The 17,848-nt window shown below is 39.8% G+C and overlaps 2 protein-coding genes across 3 annotated transcripts in view; both read right to left on the bottom strand.

The window, feature by feature from the left end:
* LOC108241896 (formin-binding protein 1-like) overlaps positions 1 to 11,414 on the bottom strand; it is a 32,463-nt gene extending 21,049 nt beyond the window's left edge. For both annotated transcript variants that reach the window (XM_017426376.2, XM_017426377.2), the window contains exons 1-5: positions 11,308 to 11,414; positions 9,305 to 9,420; positions 8,228 to 8,278; positions 5,562 to 5,709; positions 966 to 1,028 (exon numbers count right to left, since the gene is read on the bottom strand). In XM_017426376.2, the coding sequence (XP_017281865.1) occupies positions 966 to 1,028; positions 5,562 to 5,709; positions 8,228 to 8,278; positions 9,305 to 9,420; positions 11,308 to 11,337 (408 nt within the window). In that variant the 5' untranslated portion in view covers positions 11,338 to 11,414. The remainder of the gene's footprint in view (positions 1 to 965; positions 1,029 to 5,561; positions 5,710 to 8,227; positions 8,279 to 9,304; positions 9,421 to 11,307) is intronic.
* Positions 11,415 to 12,435: 1,021 nt separating this feature from the next.
* On the bottom strand, positions 12,436 to 16,650 carry med27 (mediator complex subunit 27). Its single transcript, XM_017426321.3, has 8 exons — positions 16,414 to 16,650; positions 14,303 to 14,447; positions 14,072 to 14,202; positions 13,624 to 13,717; positions 13,421 to 13,528; positions 13,294 to 13,335; positions 13,138 to 13,215; positions 12,436 to 13,045 (listed from the first exon to the last, which is right to left on the bottom strand). The coding sequence occupies exons 1-8, from the start codon at positions 16,614 to 16,616 to the stop codon at positions 12,911 to 12,913; spliced, it is 936 nt and encodes a 311-aa protein (XP_017281810.1). The 5' UTR covers positions 16,617 to 16,650; the 3' UTR covers positions 12,436 to 12,910.
* Positions 16,651 to 17,848: the final 1,198 nt, after the last annotated feature.

Genomic DNA, 17,848 nt, shown 5'->3' with positions numbered 1-17,848 from the left:
GCGGTTACGAGCGTTGAACATGAACGGAGACACAGGGGAATCGTAGCTCTGAGAGAGCTGTGTGAAGCTGACACCCCGCTCTCTGAGAGCTGTGTGAACAGCTTCACACAGCTTCGTATCTGATGGGGGAACGCGGCTCGACGTAACAGCAGCAACTCGAGCACATTACTGCCCCCTATATGTCAGGAGGACAAATAACACCTTTTGTGTTCAAATTGCCAACCCACCACAGTGGCGTGTGTGTTGATCTAATTCACCCGCCACTTCAAATATTTACCCGCATTTGGCGAGTGCTAATTTCCACCCCTGACTTCAGGCCCCAGAGTTTTCTTCTCTGTTCTGACTCTGTCAAGAAATTCTTCTAGTGAACCTTTGTGTGTCTCTTCCTCAGGTGCTACCTTCAGGACACCGAGAACCATCCTGAAATCAGGTCAGACTGTTGGTTCCCTGACCCTGATCCTCGTGAAGCTGACTAGAGACCCTGTGTGTCTAAACAGTGGAATTCCCAACTTACTGTCCGCCCTCCAACGCCGCCTCTCCAGCCATCCTCTACCTCCCATCAAGCCCTGGACACCCCCTCCACCCCCTCCACCCCCCGGTCTGGACCCGCTCCCAACCACGTAAGCTCCATCTGACTCCGTTCCTTCTCCCTTGTCTGAAAATTCCTACTGAGCTTGAACTAACCAAACCTGTCCTCCTGTGCTCAGAGATCTGCCGTGTGCCGTTGAAGATATCCTGGACCAAAACACTATCACTCACTTTCACTGTTTAATTTCTTGGCAATATACCTCTCACATTTAAAGCCAGTGTTCTCAGTTGTGTTCTGCATGTGGGTAAGAAAACTAGAATCCAACACGACAGATATTTAAATTCATTTGACCTTTAACCCTGTTTAGGTTGGTGGGCATGGCAAGAAGTGAGGGCAGTTTCATATTGTTGGTCGGAGGGGCCAGTGGAGTACTTACAGATTCCAGCTGTTTCCAGGAGTTTTCTATGTGTTGCTGAGCCCGGCGGCCATCTTGGAAATGCTGAAACAAAAAAAAATAAACGGGTCAGACTAGAACATACAGATATCGCTTGGTATCAACTGAAGTTTAAACCAGTTCCAAATGCCATCGAAGATGTCCTGTTAGGTATAATTAAAAATCAGAATGTCTTAGAGAGGGCAGAGATCAGGATTGGAATGTGTTGGTTTATCATGCCAGATATACTTGAGCTCATAATTTAAGTGGGTCCACGATGAGAACTAATGACAAAGTTTTAGAGCTTCTATCACAGACAGGAGAGTTGTGTTAGTGGAAACCCTTAAAACCAGATTGATGTGAATCAAGAATGTTGTTCTGTGAGAGAAAAATGTCTTTTAAAGACCTAAAAGGAAACCTAGTTGTTTGGTTAGGATTTCTAACTGGCTCAGTTGCCAAGATGGTTTAAAAGCTTCCCAGCAGCAGGGACCTCAGGAGTGGATGAGATTCACGCTCACAATGTTCTGGAGCTTTTTGGACAGATCTTTCAGCGTTGCAAGAAGGACTAGAACACATGTGGAGTATCACAGTTGGGATTGAGATGGACATAGAAAATGCAGACTGGCAAAAAGATCTCAAGGTGAAACTAATTTTTTTTTTTTTTCGTGAAAACAAAACGTTGGGGTGGCAGCAAAACACCAGGAAAGCAACAAGGAGAACCAGGCAGTGAATATGACCAACAATGAGCCAGCTAAGATGCCGTGCAAGGAAGGGGCTCATGAGGAAGTTAAAAAAAAGGTGATTGATTTCAAACTGGGAATAGTTGTGGATGTGTGTGGCAGGCTGACATGGAAAAATACTGAGTGAGGGAGAAGGTGGCTGATAGCACAGGGGAGAACACAAGAAGAGACTGACTGAACACAAAGAACTAAAAGAGTAAACACAGAAAAACTGTCACAAAAATAGCCAGAAAAAAACACAGATTGTGACATGGAGATGCAGGCAGGGGTGGTAATTACGGTCCTTGTTGGTCCCATTTTTAACTTCCCCAGGAAGGTTTACTCAAAGGTGTTGGAAGGAAGACTCCGACTGACTACTAAACCTCAGATTCAATTAGAGCAGTGTGGCCTTTTGCTTTTGAAACAAAGAACCAGTTTTTGAGTTGCTGAGAGGGTCATGGCAGTTTGACTGTCCAGTCGACATGTGTTTTATGATTTTTGGAGAAGGCTTAAAACCATGTTTCCTGTGAAATTCAAAAAAGTTAAAAAAACAAAAACAACTGGACTTCTATTCTGTAGTTGAAGACGTTTCGCTTCTCATCCGAGGAGCTTTCTCAATTCAGAAATAGAGAGTGTGGAGTTGAGCTTTTAAAGCTGAGATGTGATGTAAGCTGGATTGCTTGCAAATTGTTCTCACTCTCCTAACAATGGAGGCTTGTTAGGGTCATTGTTGGTCAAAAGAAGCCATTTATGTCAAAAAGGAGGAACCAACATTAAACAGAGGAGGTCTCAGATTCCAGCTTTAGGCCTGATCCCCAGTCAGTTTCATTCCAATCAACACCTGCACTCATGTGACCAGAGGGGCCCATCAGTGAGTCAGACAAACAAGGACCCTAATGACCCTCTATTGTTAGGAGAGTGGGAACAATCTGCATGTAATCCAGTTTACATCACATCTCAGCTTTAAAAGCTCAACTCCACACTCTCTATTTCTGAATTGAGAAAGCTCCTCGGATGAGAAGCGAAACGTCTTCAGCTACAGAATAGAAGTCCAGTTGTTTTTGTTTTTTAACTTTTTTGAATTTACCAAGGCCTGGATGACTGAGAATCTACACCAGCATATGTTTCCTGTGGCATTCTATAGGGGGTGCTGTGAGTGTTGTCGAGTGCCAGGGTCACTCCTAAGACCTATTTGGTTCCTGTAAAACCTGCATTCAATGAACACAATTGATCTTGTTCTCAGGAAGGGTTGGACTCCAGGGCTGCTCCTTGTTGTCTTCATAGACTGGATCTCAAAGGGCACTTGTGACAGGGACCACACTGCTGTTTACAAATGATTCTGATTTTTGTTCTGTTGGTGTCTTCAAGCCATGACTCTCCTTCCATCATGCATTGGAGTCAGCACTTATAAGTCTGAGGCCATTGTTCTCAACTGAAAAAAGGTGGCTTGCTCGGCTGGTTGGTTGGCTGGATGGATGGATTGACTTTGACTTTATGTTTGATTTCAAGCAGAAAGAGCCAATTTAAAATTGTTTTTTTGCTAATTGTTTGTTATGTGTCAACACAACTCTGGTTCATCTTTTCTTTCCTGAATGATGTTTGAACAAAGACAAATTATGGGCCATATTCTTAAATTGGATCTTTGGATTTTTTTGTTAGCAGCAGACTGTCACAGACAAAATTATTAAGAAAAATGGTTTATTTATAACTAATTGCAATATAATTATTAAATGCTTGAATCTATTGTGGTGATGCTGATGGAAACACATGACCATCATTGTTCATAGTTGCAGGGTGGAAGTAACGTGAAAACTAAAGACTGTGGCTCTGACCCAGATACTTATGAGATGTCTGAAATGATGAATATGACAAAGGAGTACTCCTGCTTTGATTGGCTGCCTGCATGTTATCAGCAGGAGGCCGTTTGTGTGTGTGTGTGTGTGTGTGTGTTGGGTGAGGGTTGGGGATATATGAAGACCAAAACAATGATTGTGAGAATTTGCAAGATTAAACCGAGGCTGCTGATGATAAGTGTTCTGATGAGATGAAAAAAATCACAATTACTATTGATAAAAAAGGTCCACTGTGAAAAACCTTCAGTTACCTTGGTCTTTTGATTACTCACAGATTCTTTTGGAACATGATTATGTATTTTCTACTGATCATATACTGAAATCTTTTTCCTCTTTGTCCTAATTTACAGTCCCTCAAAAAAGCATTCATTCATTTTGGTAATCTCGCATTTTATTGTGTTACAACCTGGATTAAAACTGGATTTTTAATTGGATTAAAAGCAATAACTACAAAAAATACAACAAATTCTAAATTAGTTTGTTCCAACATTTGATACGTTTACTATGTTCCACTGTGAACAGAATATGGATTTATGAAATTTGCAAATCATTTGATTCTGTTTTTACTTGCATTTGACACAACATCGCAACTTTTTCAGATTTGGAGTTATACGTTGTTTCTTGTTAAAAATCCAAATAGCGATGATTGTCATTGCTTTTTGATCAGTAGTAACGTAAATATTGTATTTACTAAAATACATTTTTACAAGTTACAGTAGTAACTTGTAGTAGTTTTTTTTTAGATGTTCAAAATGATATCAGCAATATCTAGAAGAGGATTCTCTTTTTGGATTTCTAAAATGAAACTTGTTCTTGATAGCTGAACTGTTCTTTTAGACTAGTTCTAAAAGAACTAGTTCTTGTCTGATTAATCGGCTTGCCAAAGATCACCTGGAGGTTTTTATGGTAGGGGTACCTTTTTCTGCAGGACACCTGTTACTGGAAGCAACACGTAGTTTATCTCAATAATTAGCAATGCTAATACTAACACCAGTGCTTTTGTAGAAAGGGTCATGTGCAGGTCCATAATAAGAGTTTGTATTGTAGATGACCAAAGTGCCTTTTTTTTCTTTGATAGTTTAGCCATAAATCTTTAACTGTTCTCCCCTTTTTAACGTCATAGGACAGCTTTGCCACAGCATGGTGCAGCCAGCACCATGCTTCACTGTAGGGATTGTGTTCTCAGTAGGTTTGCCTCAGACATGGTGTTGTCCTCGATAATTGATCTCATTTGACCACATCGCCAACTGAGATCATGGCAATATTTTCAACAGCAAATGATCCTAGTTTTACATAAACCTCAAATTCAATAAAAGCATTAAAATAAAAAAAATATTAATGACACTTTTTTAGGATATTGTACCTTTTGTTTGGGGAAATATATCAAGTCAAAAGGCTCAAGTCAAAGATTATGTTCACACTGCAGATCTTAATGCTCAATTTCAAGGTTTTGCTGAGAACCAATATTTTTGCATGGTTATTTACAATAAAATGTAAATGCAACAGCCATCAGACTCCGATGTGAACAGTCTACATCCCTGAAGTGATCTGTTGTTGTGTGCGGTTTGTCTCATCTCACCAACGGAAGTTTGAAACTTCTTCCATGTCTCGGTGGTGTCTCTCACTGTTCTCTTTCTTTACGGTCACTCAGTTCGTCAAGACAGACTGCTCTTGGTAGATTTACACGTCCCATATTCCTTTCATCTCTTGATGATGGATTTAACAGGACTGCTGGGGATATTTAGAGCCTTGGAAATCCTTTTGGATCTATCCCCTGACTTGTACTTTTCAATAATCTTTAGGGGGTAAATATTTATGCAGTCACTTGTTTTACATTACATGCTTTTATGTTGTAGTTATTATATTGTTGAAATTTTATTTCACTTTGACATTGAAGGTTTTGTTGAAAATTTTTTTGTAAAGAAGGACAGTTATTTTAGCCCATGACTGATTTATGACAGCAATAAAAGCATAAAACATCCATACATATTGACATTGTAAAAGTGTTCATGTTTTTGGAGACTCACAGTCTTCCGCTCAGCCTTCAGCTCCTGAGTGTACCGCGTCAGATCGTAGACAATTTGTGAGCTCAGGTTTTCAGCTAGATCTTCCCTTTGAGCTGCCAGTTCATTCAGCTGCTGTAGAGTGGCTGCAAACGCCAAACACCAGGTGTACCTGAAGCAACCAAACACCAAAGGACCAATTCAATCAAAACCTTTCAACACATTTTTTCTCCTCATAGATGGATATTTTTTATCATTAGTCTAGCTCAGTTAGTCATTTGTGTGATTGTGTTTAATTTCTCATTCCAAGGACAGATAGGTGTAGGAAACAAACTTTATTTTCAACCCTAATATAAACGCACATCTATGGCTGCAAGTTCAGAAATGAGCAAAATCCTTTAATCAGACAAAACAGGGTATCAAGAAGCTTTCTTAATTCAGACTGAAAAGTGGAGAATTTCAAGCTTTAGAAATGCAATGAGGCGCTCCGTTTATGACAAATGAACTCATGTGTAAATCCCTCTTCCTCCCATCCCTCCTGAGGGTAATAAGAGTTTTAGTTAGCTTTGCCCACAAGAGAAATGTTTTGGTCATATGGATGAATGTGCAAAGTGGTGTGAAACTGACTGTGAAACTGGGGATAAATGCAGTCTTAGGGCCCTGTACAAGGAAAACACAAGTCCAATTCACAAATTCAAATTTATTCCAACACAGATCTAGATTCAAACTTAGTTGCAGTCAATTCATTTAATTTATAATACAGAACATTCACATTCAATGCATTATAAAATACAGATTTATAAGTTATCTAAGAAAGATAGCAGAAAGTGTTAAATCTACAGCTTGGAGCAATCCCACTTCCTGGAGCAACTCCTTTACAGGACGAATCCTGCTGCAGAATCAGAACCAAGCACGAGTGGTCTACTGCCTCAGTTGGCTGAGGTTTGAGAGGACAAGAAAAAGACACAGACAAACACAAAAGGATCGTTCCAAGTGTAGTTTTTATGGTAAAACAAATCCCCACAAAGTTATTGACAGCAATAAACAGGAAGGCCATTTTGTCCCTCAGCAGGATACGGGAACAAAATAACTCGGGTAACCCAAGCCAACCCTAACTATAGGATTTATCAAAAAGGAAAGTCTTAAACCTAGTCTTAAAAGTAGACAGGGTGTCAGCCTCACAGACAGAAATTGGAAGTTGGTTCCACAAGAGAGGAGCCTGAGAACTGAAAGTCCTACTTCCCATTGTACGTTTAGAAACTCTGGGAACCACAAGTAAACCTGCAGTCTGAGGGTGAAGTGCTCTTTTAGGAAAATATGGAACAATAATATCTTTAATATAAGATGGAGCTTGGTAGTTGAGAGCTTTGGATGTTAGGAGTAAGAAATTGACAGGAAGCCGATGTAGAGAAGCCAAAACTGGAGAAATCTGATCTCTCGTTCTAACTCTCATCAGAACTCTGGCAGCAGCATTTTGAATCGACTGAAGACTTTTTAAAGACTTTTTCAGCCACCCAGATAATAAAGTATTACAACAGTCCAGCCTAGACGTGATAAATGCATGGACCAGACCTGGTAACATTTCTAAGACACATCCTGATCAAAAGTAGCATCAAGTTTCTTTATATTAGAACTGGAGGCCAAATTAATGCCATCCAGAGGAAGAGAAAGGCTGCAAGGTTTGTTCCTAAAATGCTCAGGTCCAAAAAACCACAACCTCTGTCTGTCTGAGTTTAAAAGCTGAAGATTAAGAGTCCTCCAGGTTTTTGTAATCTAAGTAGCTGATTGGATTCATCAGGTTTCATGGATAAATATAACTGAGTATCATCAGCATAACAATGACAATTTATCCCATGCTGTCTAATAACTTTACCTAATGGAAGCATATATAAAGTAAAGAGTAATGGTCCAAGCACTGAACCCTGAAGAATTCCATGACAAACTGGTGTATGAAGAAGATTCATTATTATTAAAATTAACATAATGGAATATATCAAATAAATATGGTTTAAACCATTTTAGAACCGTTCCTGTAATCCCAATATCATGTTCAAGCCTCTGTAATAGAATATTTGGATCAGTTGTATCAAATGCAGCCCTGAGATCTAACAGGACAAGTGTGGACACAAGTCCACTGTCTAACAGGACAAGTACGGACACAAGTCCACTGTCTAACAGTAAAAGTATGGACACAAGTCCACTGTCTAACAGGACAAGTATGGACACAAGTCCACTGTCTGACGCCATGCGTAGTCTGTGCACTGTATAGTTAGGTAATCTAAACTCAAAGGTTATTAAAATGGTCAGAACTTCTGGCCTCAAACAGTGGACTTGTGTCTGTATTTGTCATGCTCGATCTGATAACAGCTCTGAGGTGAGGAATATTGGTCTCTATTTTTCAACAACTCCAATTATGTGATTGTCCCAACAATGAGCTGTGTTTAAACCTGGAACTGAGACCTGGAGCCTCTTGGGTCAAAGGCGAAACATCCTAAAAGCAAACAAGAAAAGAGATGCTGTGGCCTTTCTTTTACTTTTGGGATTTATGTTTGATTGAGCAGATTTTTTAGTAAATTGCATCAGAATTTGACCACACGATATAAACATGCCTACAGTCTAAATATGCAACATTTACACATTCTTCTAAATACATGAAATAATTAGGAAATAAAAAAAAGTTCTTCACTGACCTACTCTCTTCCTCTCTGCTTCTTTTTGGATGGTACTTTTTAGACAGGCTCCTGCAGAAAGAGGTAAAGACAGTGGCAGGTTTTAATGAGTGAGGAGCTGTGGGAGATAACAGGACAGAATGGATGGACATACAATTGTTTCGTTATTAGAGGTCCAATCCTGCAGATACAAAGCAGTCATGTTTCCTCATGTCCTTGCTGATGGATGGATGGATGGATGGATGGATGGGTGGATCAGTGTCTTTTCCATTTATTATTAGACCTTAGCACCAAAGGTGGTGCGAAGGCCTATTAAAATGCAAGTGTTTATTATTAGACCCGAGCACCAACGATGTTACAAAGGCAGTAAGACAGCCTCTCCAGATCTGTTTGAGGCCTGTGAAAACCTTAAGTTTGATAAGTGTTCTCTAATTAACACTCGTGCATGATTATATCGCACAACATACAATACACTAAGTACTATGTTGTTGTTGCCAATCTTTTGTCACCAAAAAAGGAAGTGATTCTAAATCCCAGATGGGCTAGATCTGACACAAAACTGTCTTGTTTGATAGAAATTCTGGCCAGAATGCATCTGCATGTGTTAATAAAGACTCCTTAGTAATGCCAACTTCTGTATGCAAACATGCTGTAAAAATGTGGGGACTAACAGGACATTAAGTTAGCCTCTTGACCAAAATATGATGATTAACTCTCACATTAAAAATGTTACTAGGACCACCTTCCACTTAAGTGATATTGCTAAGATTAAAACATCTTGTCCCAAAATGATGTATAAAAAACACTTATAGGTTGGACTATTGCAAATTTTTTATTATTTGGGTGTCCAAAACCTCTTTAAAAAGTCTTCAATTGATCCAAAATGCTTTGATGACAGCTACAAGAAGAAATAACATATCTCTCATTTTAGCTTCTCTCTGATGGCTTCCTGCAAAATTCAGAATAGAGTTTTAAGTATTGCTTCTAACATGCAAAGTTCTAAACAACTAAGCTCCATCTCATGTAAAAAATGTCCTTGTTCATTTTTTTCTGAAAGTAGAATGGGAGGCAGACTCTTTCCTTACATTATGTGCTCACCTGATCTGTTTGGCGTAGCTCAGCTCAATGTCGGCTCGCTCTTTAGCAAACTTTGTGTACCTCTCCAGGAAGTCAATTCCCCAGCTGGTGTGTTTCTCCAGACTCTCAAACTGATCCTGAAACAGCAGAAAGTTGTGTTTTTAATGTAAACTGAAATTTGAAGGTTTTTAATTTTGAATTTTGACTTGACTTTATGGTCTTTGCTCAATGACTTGGATCATACCAGCGCTTTTTGTTTTTATTTTTTTATTGCTGTTGATTCTCAGATTTTTTTTCTAGAACTGTTGGGATAAAAATACTTAATGTGACTTCAGATCACAAACATCAGACGGGATGTTTGTGTATAACTGCACTTGATTCCACTGTCAGTTCTTGATACATCTGAACATTTATGTGGAAAAAGGTATATGTTAAGCTTTTGTGTTTATGTTCTCGTTGTGCATGAGGCCCCAGGTGATTAGAAAATTCAAAATGCTGCACAAACACTCAAAACCTGCACATCAGACCCAACACCTAGTTGCTGATTTTTGATCATTGTGTATTCATTCTGAAGAAAACTGATATCTGAAAATGTGATAAATGGCTCAAAATAATCAGAAGGTAATTCCAACAACAAATTGTTAATGGTACTAATCTAAAATCACTGAAGCACATTTATTATTATTCACCCGTCATTTTTGTGTCACAGATTTTGTTTGCTACTCCTCCTGCAGCTTTGAAATAAACTAAACTAAAAATAAATTTAAAAAATAAACAAAATCGAGTGTCTCAATCAGAAATAGAAAAATGACTTTTGGTAGCAGTAGGTCATACGACATAGACAAAATAAAAAAAATAAAAAAGTTTAAAATGGAAACAATGCCATTTTGGTTAAAAATTGGTGAAAATGCCAAGATCTTTTAAAGCTCTAACGCTCAGAAAAACTGTTGTAAAAACCTCATTAAAAGTTTTAAAGGATCATATAAAATTGGGCTTCACATGCTTGAACAGGTATTTGTTTTGTTTTTGTTTTCTTTACTGATTTTGACACAAAATATGATGCCCAACTGGCTTCTGAGCCGTATAAACTTTCCAAATTTTTCTGTAAATAAAATCTTCTTTCCACAGTCTTCCCTCTTCTGCAGCTTACATATCCATCCCTTTGTAGGTATTGTTGTCTTCTTCCACCCAGCCTGTCTGCTACAGGACTGATGGGGTTGACTTCCATTGTATCCAAGCTCAAAATCTTCTTTTCCGAGCAGGAAAATCATCTTACATCAAACACTACAAACAGACAAATGAGTGTGCGTGACCATCACGCCCTTTTGCCTCTTTTAAAAACATCTTATAATTTTTTATTATGGGGACAGTTTGTCTGAGGCTTACTTTATACTCTGTGTTTCTGCCTAAATTGGTCATGTGCTGCCCCTTTAAATTTCTCAGTAGATTCTGGGTGACTAGCTTCTGTTTCCCTAAGTGCTTTTCTTTTTTTTTTCATTTTTTCAATTTTTTTAGATGTACCATGTAGCACTTTGAGATTTTTATTAATGAAAAGTGCATTATAAATTAAATTGATGATCATTATTAATATTTTTTTTTTCATGGCTGTCCCCGTAGATGTAGAATTCCAGCCCTTTGTTTTTCAGGAGAATGAAGCCAGGGGTCGGCGGGATTCACACATTAAAGCAAAGGGAAAGAAGTTTGAACCTTTCAGATAAATACTCTTTAAAATAAGAGTCTGCTTCTGTCCGACTGTTACAGGAAGTCCCAAAAACATTTGGCTTCCGAGCAGAAAGGCGCTTCAGCTCCAACGTTTGGGTCGAACTCTACCGAGGGTTCTGCTTCCTTCATCCCTGCTGTCTGCAGCCTCCATCATGCTGCAGCGCGAGCCGCTGACGTCATCCTCCGTGTTGCTATGGAGGAGCGGATACAAGCACGAGGCCCTCACACGCGCGCACACGCACACACTCATGCCGGTTACCGGACGGGTTCTGGCCCGGTTCGATCAGATCAGGTTTACGTACCCACAGCTCGGTGCCCCAGTTGCAGCTCATGATGGTTCCGGTCGGTTCTGCTCCGCCTGTCGGTACCGAGACACGATCACCGCGTGCTGCCGCTGCTGCTGCCCATCGCGCGCATGCTCAGAACCAACCGCTGCCGTCTGTCTGTCTGTCTCATTCTGTGCACCTGTCTCTGTCTCAGAGTGTCTGTCCACCTGTCTCTGTCTCAGAGTGTCTGTCCACCTGTCTCTGTTTCTCTGTCTATCCACCTGTCTCTGTCTGAGTGTCTGTCCACCTGTCTCTGTCTGAGTGTCTGTCCACCTGTCTCTGTCTCAGAGTGTCTGTCCACCTGTCTCTGTTTCTCTGTCTATCCACCTGTCTCTGTCTCAGAGTTTCTGTCCACCTGTCTCTGTCTCAGAGTGTCTGTCTGTCCACCTGTCTGTCTGCCTCAGTCTCAGTGTCTGTCTTTGTCTCACATCATCTGTCTTTCTCAGTCTCTTCACCTGTCTCTGTCTCAGAGTTTCTGTCTACCTGTCTCTGTCTTAGTGTCTGTCTGTCCACCTGTCTCTGTCTCAGAGTTTCTGTCTACCTGTCTCTGTCTTAGGGTGCATGAACAGAGACAAAATAAAGGATTTTTTCATAAAAAATAAAGGTATCTATCTATCCATCAATTTTCTTTACTCACTTTTTTCTTTTCAGGTCAAGGGGAGCTGGTGTCTGTCTCCGGCAGTCCCTGTGAGAGACACAGGGGACACCTGGACAGGTCTCCAGTGTCATCACAGAGACAAACAATCATTCACCCTCTCACTCACACCCAGGGACAATTTAAGAGTCCATGTTTTATTTTTGCAGCTACATTATCTCCTCTTCTCGTTTTTTTCTTCTAGGATTGTCCACAGAATTTTACAGGATTTATTTGTGATTGCATGAATTAGTCAGCATCATGCAGCATTGATTTTTAAAAACCAATAAAAAATTAGGACATTATCTTAGTTTGTGTGACAAGAAAAAAAAGGTAAAAATGCTGTGCAGTCCTGCACAATGTGAAATACCTGGTCACCTTACAAACAATTAGAAAATAAATCACTAAACACATTTAAATATAAGAAATGATAAGCTTTCCAGAGTCAGCAGCAGTAATAATCTCAGTTAGTATTTATAAAAGCATTTTTATTTTCAAGGTTTAGTTGACAGCAGATGCTGCAGTGTTGTCAGGAAGCCAGCAGAGGGCGGTCTTTTTGTTTTCTGTTTATTCAAATCACAGTTCTATTTGTTGTCTTTGTGTTACATCAACTATAAAAAGATTATGTACAAACTAAAATAAGTTTCTGTCATTGAAAGAGTAACAGCAGCTTTTCAGAACCGAAAGATTCTCAACAATCTAAAAACAGACTGAGACCGGATGTGACGAGGATTTGCTTCTGAAACTTCAGTCTGATCTGGGACTTGGGTCAGTCAGAGACCTGTTTAATATAAAACTGCTCCAAACTGGAAATGATCTGTTCTGTTGTCTGGTTGAACAAATGGGAACAAATCAACTTAAAAAAAAAAAATAAATAATAATAATAATAATAAAAAAATCCTCAAACTTTATTTGAACATTTTTACAAAAACAAAAAGTTGTGATTTACATCCGACAGGTGTCGTGGAATGCCTCTAGGGTCCTAAAGTCCCTCCACGTTGGAGGGAGTCCGTCCTGCAGAAAACGACCGCAGCGCTGACAGGAAGACTGGAACAGTTTGATGTAGCTGCGCAGCCATGTCTGCAGGACGACAGGTGAATGTGTAGGGGGACAGGTGAGACGAGGACAAACAGGTGACGTGGTCACAGATTAGTCCTAAACTGATGTTTTACCATAAAGGAGCGAACCACTACGTCTGGCATCTGGGGCAGCTGGTAGTGCAGCAGGGCGGTGGTGGCATGGTCGGTTACCTAGCAACAAAGCAACCAGTCACAGCGCTGCACAGTAAGACCAAGTGAGTATCTGTGATTAGAATGGGCTAAACGTACCTTTTGAAACACCTGATACTGAGACTTGGTCCAAATATCCAGCTGGTGGGAACAGACAAATAAATTATTCTGTAATACTCCGTCAAATATCAGTTGTTTCCCGTTAACAGGTGAAACACACGCTCACCTTTCCGTCCTCCGTGTAAACATTCTCGTTAAAACCTCGAACGATGGTTCTATCAATGAAAAGAGAACGCATCACAACTATTGCTTTTAACACCTTCCCCAAGGTCACCTGAGAAAAAAACAACAACAAAAAAAAAAACACCTGTTACCGGCACTGAACACACACACTTGCTTAATTTGATTTTAAATGATTTACTACCATACCAGCAGCACAGCAGATGTCCCGTTGGGTCTGAAGAGCTCAATGGTCATATCAGGAAACATCCTGCCGATCCGGGAAATGACATCATCTACATACCTGTATGCAAGCACAAAGTGTTACTTCAAAAAGTATAACTTCAGCTGCATGTGTAATAACCGGGGTGAATGTGATTACAGTGGAAGATTTATTTGTAATTATGTGATTCAATTTAATTCAGTTTATTTATGTAGTGCCAGGTCACAACAAAAGTTAGCTCAGAGCGCTATGCAGAAACATTCACATACGTTGTAAAGAGCCAGTTAGTAAAAGTTATCTCTCTAAGGAAGCAGCAGATTGCGTTGAATCTAATGGTTCTGAGAGGGATTCCACGAGCAAACAAGTTACTCCAGCTACCAGCAGGCAAAACAGGAATTGGCACAACACGTCCTACCGATGTACTGTAGAACTTACTGAAGTGGGAGGACCAGAGTACTGGGCTGGACTTTGGGTCGTCGCTTGGCTGAGGCTCCCATCTGATTGGCTGATCGTTTGAGTGACTGCTGGTTCAACAAACTGGAGGCCAAACCGGCATGATACTGCAGCTGCTCATGCAAACAAACAGACCCAGTCAGCTCCGCTTTGACAGAATTACTGTTACCATGTTGTCATGGTAACAGTATTAGGTGTGAGAATAGGTGTCACCTTGTTGGACCACTTGTAGGCCTGCAGCAGCTGCGAGTACAGAGGAGTTTTATCCTGAACGGGGTCCAGACTTAGCAGACCACTGTTATGGAGAGGATGGGACTCTGATGGACGGCCCACCAGACCGCTCAGACGCTCCAGCTCACTAAGTGGAGACAGGAAATGGGCACAGTTGCATGATTACAGGCAGGTGAAGACAGACAGGTTATAGTTTAGCAATTTCAGCCTTTAAAGTGGTTTGAGCTCCTTGTCTGTCTGAAAAACGTGTCATTTCTGTTAATAATGTTATTAGTGTTGCAGTAACCTGTCAGAATGTCTCTGATAGTTTGGGTTGTCCAATACAGACAGACCACTGTCTCACAGCCTCACAGTTTACCTGCTACATAGCCCAGAAGGCATCGCGGCTAAAAATAAAAATGTAGTAAGAATCTTGTCCTTCAGTTTCAGTAACTGTGTGCATAGATTTCAATCGGTTTCCTCAGTTTAGTTTATCTGTGCACATGGATTATCGCAAAGACATCACTCTGTTTGAGAGCAACATTAGATTTTTGTTGGTTCAGTAATAATGAAATGTTTCACAAAGTCATACCAGACAACTGTAAAACTACAAACATCACCATCTCTTATCTGCAGATACGTAGGTAATACACTTCAGCCTGACTTAATCCAAACAAGTCAAATACACAACTGAAAAATAATAAACTTCTCTAAAATTAAACATAAATGCAAGTTTATCATTTATCTCATGGTGACAATAAAAAGAGTAGAGTAATTTCTATCAGGCAAAGGAATAGAAAGATGCCTTGGGCCTTAAAAATCTAGGAGCCTCAGAAAATTATGAACAAACAAACTTACAGCAAATTTTTTTTTAAATAAAAACTAAACACAACAGCATTGTTATTGTAAACTAGAGACCCTAAAAGTACGAAATCCACTTCTGTTTATAATGAAAACAAAACTAGTAACACTGGCTGAGAAGCATTTGCCCATTGAGTTCTCCACAAGCTTCAGCAGGTGAGATGGGAGAGGCTGTGCATACAGTTGGAGTTCTTCACCAGAAAGCCTCTGTTGAAGACAACGCAGAATAAATCTCCACTACAGTCTGCTAACAGCATGTGGAAGACTTCCGCCGGCCCTGGAAGGCTTGCACAGGTAGAGGGTAAAATAAATACTGCAAAACAGCAAAATCCTGGAGGACAATCTGATGATGTCTGCGAAAGAACTGTGTTGTAAGCACAGCCTCTTCAAACTCACCTACTGAAGCTTGAAACTCCTTCAGAGTATTTATTTGTCAATCAAACAAAAATACATTTCAATCAAAATAACACATTTGAGATCAAAACTTTTTAAAAGCACAAGTAAAACTTATTTTTCCAAATCTTTAAGTACTGTTTACAAAGTGCTGTCTCTTTTGATGAGAGTCCCATCCTCCCTTCTGTTTTGACCCTCTGCAGGTAACGTCACCAGCTCCTCTGCTTCCTGGGCAGCAAGCAGGACTGCTCCTGAGAACCTCCAGTCTTCGCTTCTTTGGAAAGGTTTAAAGTTATTATTAGCTGTTTACTGTCCTTTTTTTTAACTAAATAGTGTTTGTTTACTAAAGGATTCTATCTGCTATCAAAATGGTCAAAATAGAACATGAATGGCTGTGGGGGGATGGGACTCTGACCAATAGAGACACATCTTACATCAGAGGTTCCACCCAGGTAGTTCAGGTTTTTTGTTTGACTGATAAATAAAGACACAAAATTTCCTCCATAGAACTCCTGCAGATGTTTACGGCCTTGAAAATGCTTTTATATCCATCCTCTGACTTCAACAATCTTTTCTGAGTTGCATTAGGACAGTCACCTTAAAGGGGGGTGAATATTTATATCGACAGCTGCTGATTTTAAAAGCAATAAAAATGTAAAACATCCAGGGAGTGAATACTTTCTATAGGCACTGCAAGCCTTTAGGTCCTAAAAGGACTGAATATGCTTCTGTCCACAATATAAAAAATAAAATAAAAAAAGCCAACCAGTGTTGCTGTAAATTTATAAGTCCTAAAAAGACCAACTTTTTTTAAAACTGAAAACAAAACTGTGTCTACATAACATCGGTGGAGGACCTACGTCAGGTCTCTGTTGACCGCCTGCAGGTTGTCCTGGAACTCGGATATAAACTGCTTCTCTCGGCCTTCCAGAGTCTCCCGGTTCTTCATGCCATCCTTCAGGGACTCGAACACCCGGCTCACGCTGGAACGGAGCGCCTGGATCCCGTTGATGGCGTGAGAAAAAGCGTCCAGATTCACCCCGACAGTCACAACATCCGCCATCTTCTTCGCGTCTGACTGATGACGTCATTACGTCGCGACACCCCGCCTTGTTGTTGTTTCTTCTTCTTCTGTGTCTTGTCTTTAATAGCGGATCGCAAACAGTTTAGAGGTGCATACCGCCACCTACCGTATATGAGTGTGTAACTCCATAACCTCCATGAATTAAATTCTGATTTTTAGTTTTTTTTTTCTGATGAGACAGAATTCCTCCTTGTTCCGTTTTCCCTTCTGTTCCCAACATTCCTTCTGGATTCCATTCTCACCCTGCTTCTCTTACCGTTTATCTTCTTTTTCTCTTTCTTTCAGCTGCATGAACAGTTCCTTATGTCTCTCATTTTCTTTTTCTAAACACCCTTCATTTTGCTCCTTCTTACTGCATACAGCATGTCATTTGGACAGGTATGACCTACCCTCAATATCATCATTGTTATGTCTTCTCTTTTCCTTTTTTCTCCATAGTTCTATGTTATTACTGATATTTGGATTTTGTATAATTTTTTTTCTTTCTTGTCGTCATTGCATGCTTTCTGCCATATAATTTCTGTACTCTTAATTGCTGCTATAGAGTCATTGCACAATTACTAAAACAAAATCCAAGCTAGGTTTTAACTTAAGTCTTGAACACATATTACATCCAGTTTTTCACTGTCACTACCTGTAAATTGCTTGAATTCTTGCTCATTTACAATCAGGCTTCTCACATTCCACTGAAGAGGAGCTATTTGTCATAATAGTTATATTTTACAGGGTTCTGGTGTCTCAGTGGAAAACATAAAAACCAGAGACACAGGTAAGTAAGAACAGATTTTATTTTGAAGGGGGAAAGGGGTCTGTCAATGACTTATATGGACAATCAGCTTACGGAAGACAGCCATGAACTGTAGACAACTGGGCTTGTTGTTAAATCCACCTGCACAATGACAGCATGCCTGCATTGATGAAACATATTAATACATAAACATCAAGATTTCAGGATTGTACAATTTAAAAACCTGCAATGTTATTTAAATAACAGGAAAGAACTTTATATATGCTCTCAATCGCATGTAAGTGTCATTTAGTTTATATATCCACTAAGCTTCAGAACGTTTTGATATTAGGTGGATATAAAGTGTGAACAAAATGAGTTCTTACCATTTATCTTTTTCAGCAACTTCAGGCCAGTTGCTTTGACATATAGGATGTTTGAAGCCACTGCAGTGCAGATTATGTGAGTTAAAGATGTCAAACAG

Source organism: Kryptolebias marmoratus, linkage group LG1 (genome assembly GCF_001649575.2).
Source record: "Kryptolebias marmoratus isolate JLee-2015 linkage group LG1, ASM164957v2, whole genome shotgun sequence".
NCBI classification, from domain to species: Eukaryota; Metazoa; Chordata; class Actinopteri; order Cyprinodontiformes; family Rivulidae; genus Kryptolebias; species Kryptolebias marmoratus.
This window is presented reverse-complemented; position numbering and strand designations above follow the sequence as displayed.

What these genes read in the sequence shown, in the direction of transcription:
- med27 (XM_017426321.3), bottom strand. Translation starts at nt 16,616, where the DNA reads ATGGCGGATGTTGTGACTGTCGGGGTGAATCTGGACGCTTTTTCTCAC. An exon ending in CCTACAAGTGGTCCAACAAG is followed by an intron (nt 14,203 to 14,302) that starts GTGACACCTATT and finishes TTGCATGAGCAG; the next exon opens with CTGCAGTATCATGCCGGTTT. An exon ending in ACTCTGGTCCTCCCACTTCA is followed by an intron (nt 13,718 to 14,071) that starts GTAAGTTCTACA and finishes GCTTGCATACAG; the next exon opens with GTATGTAGATGATGTCATTT.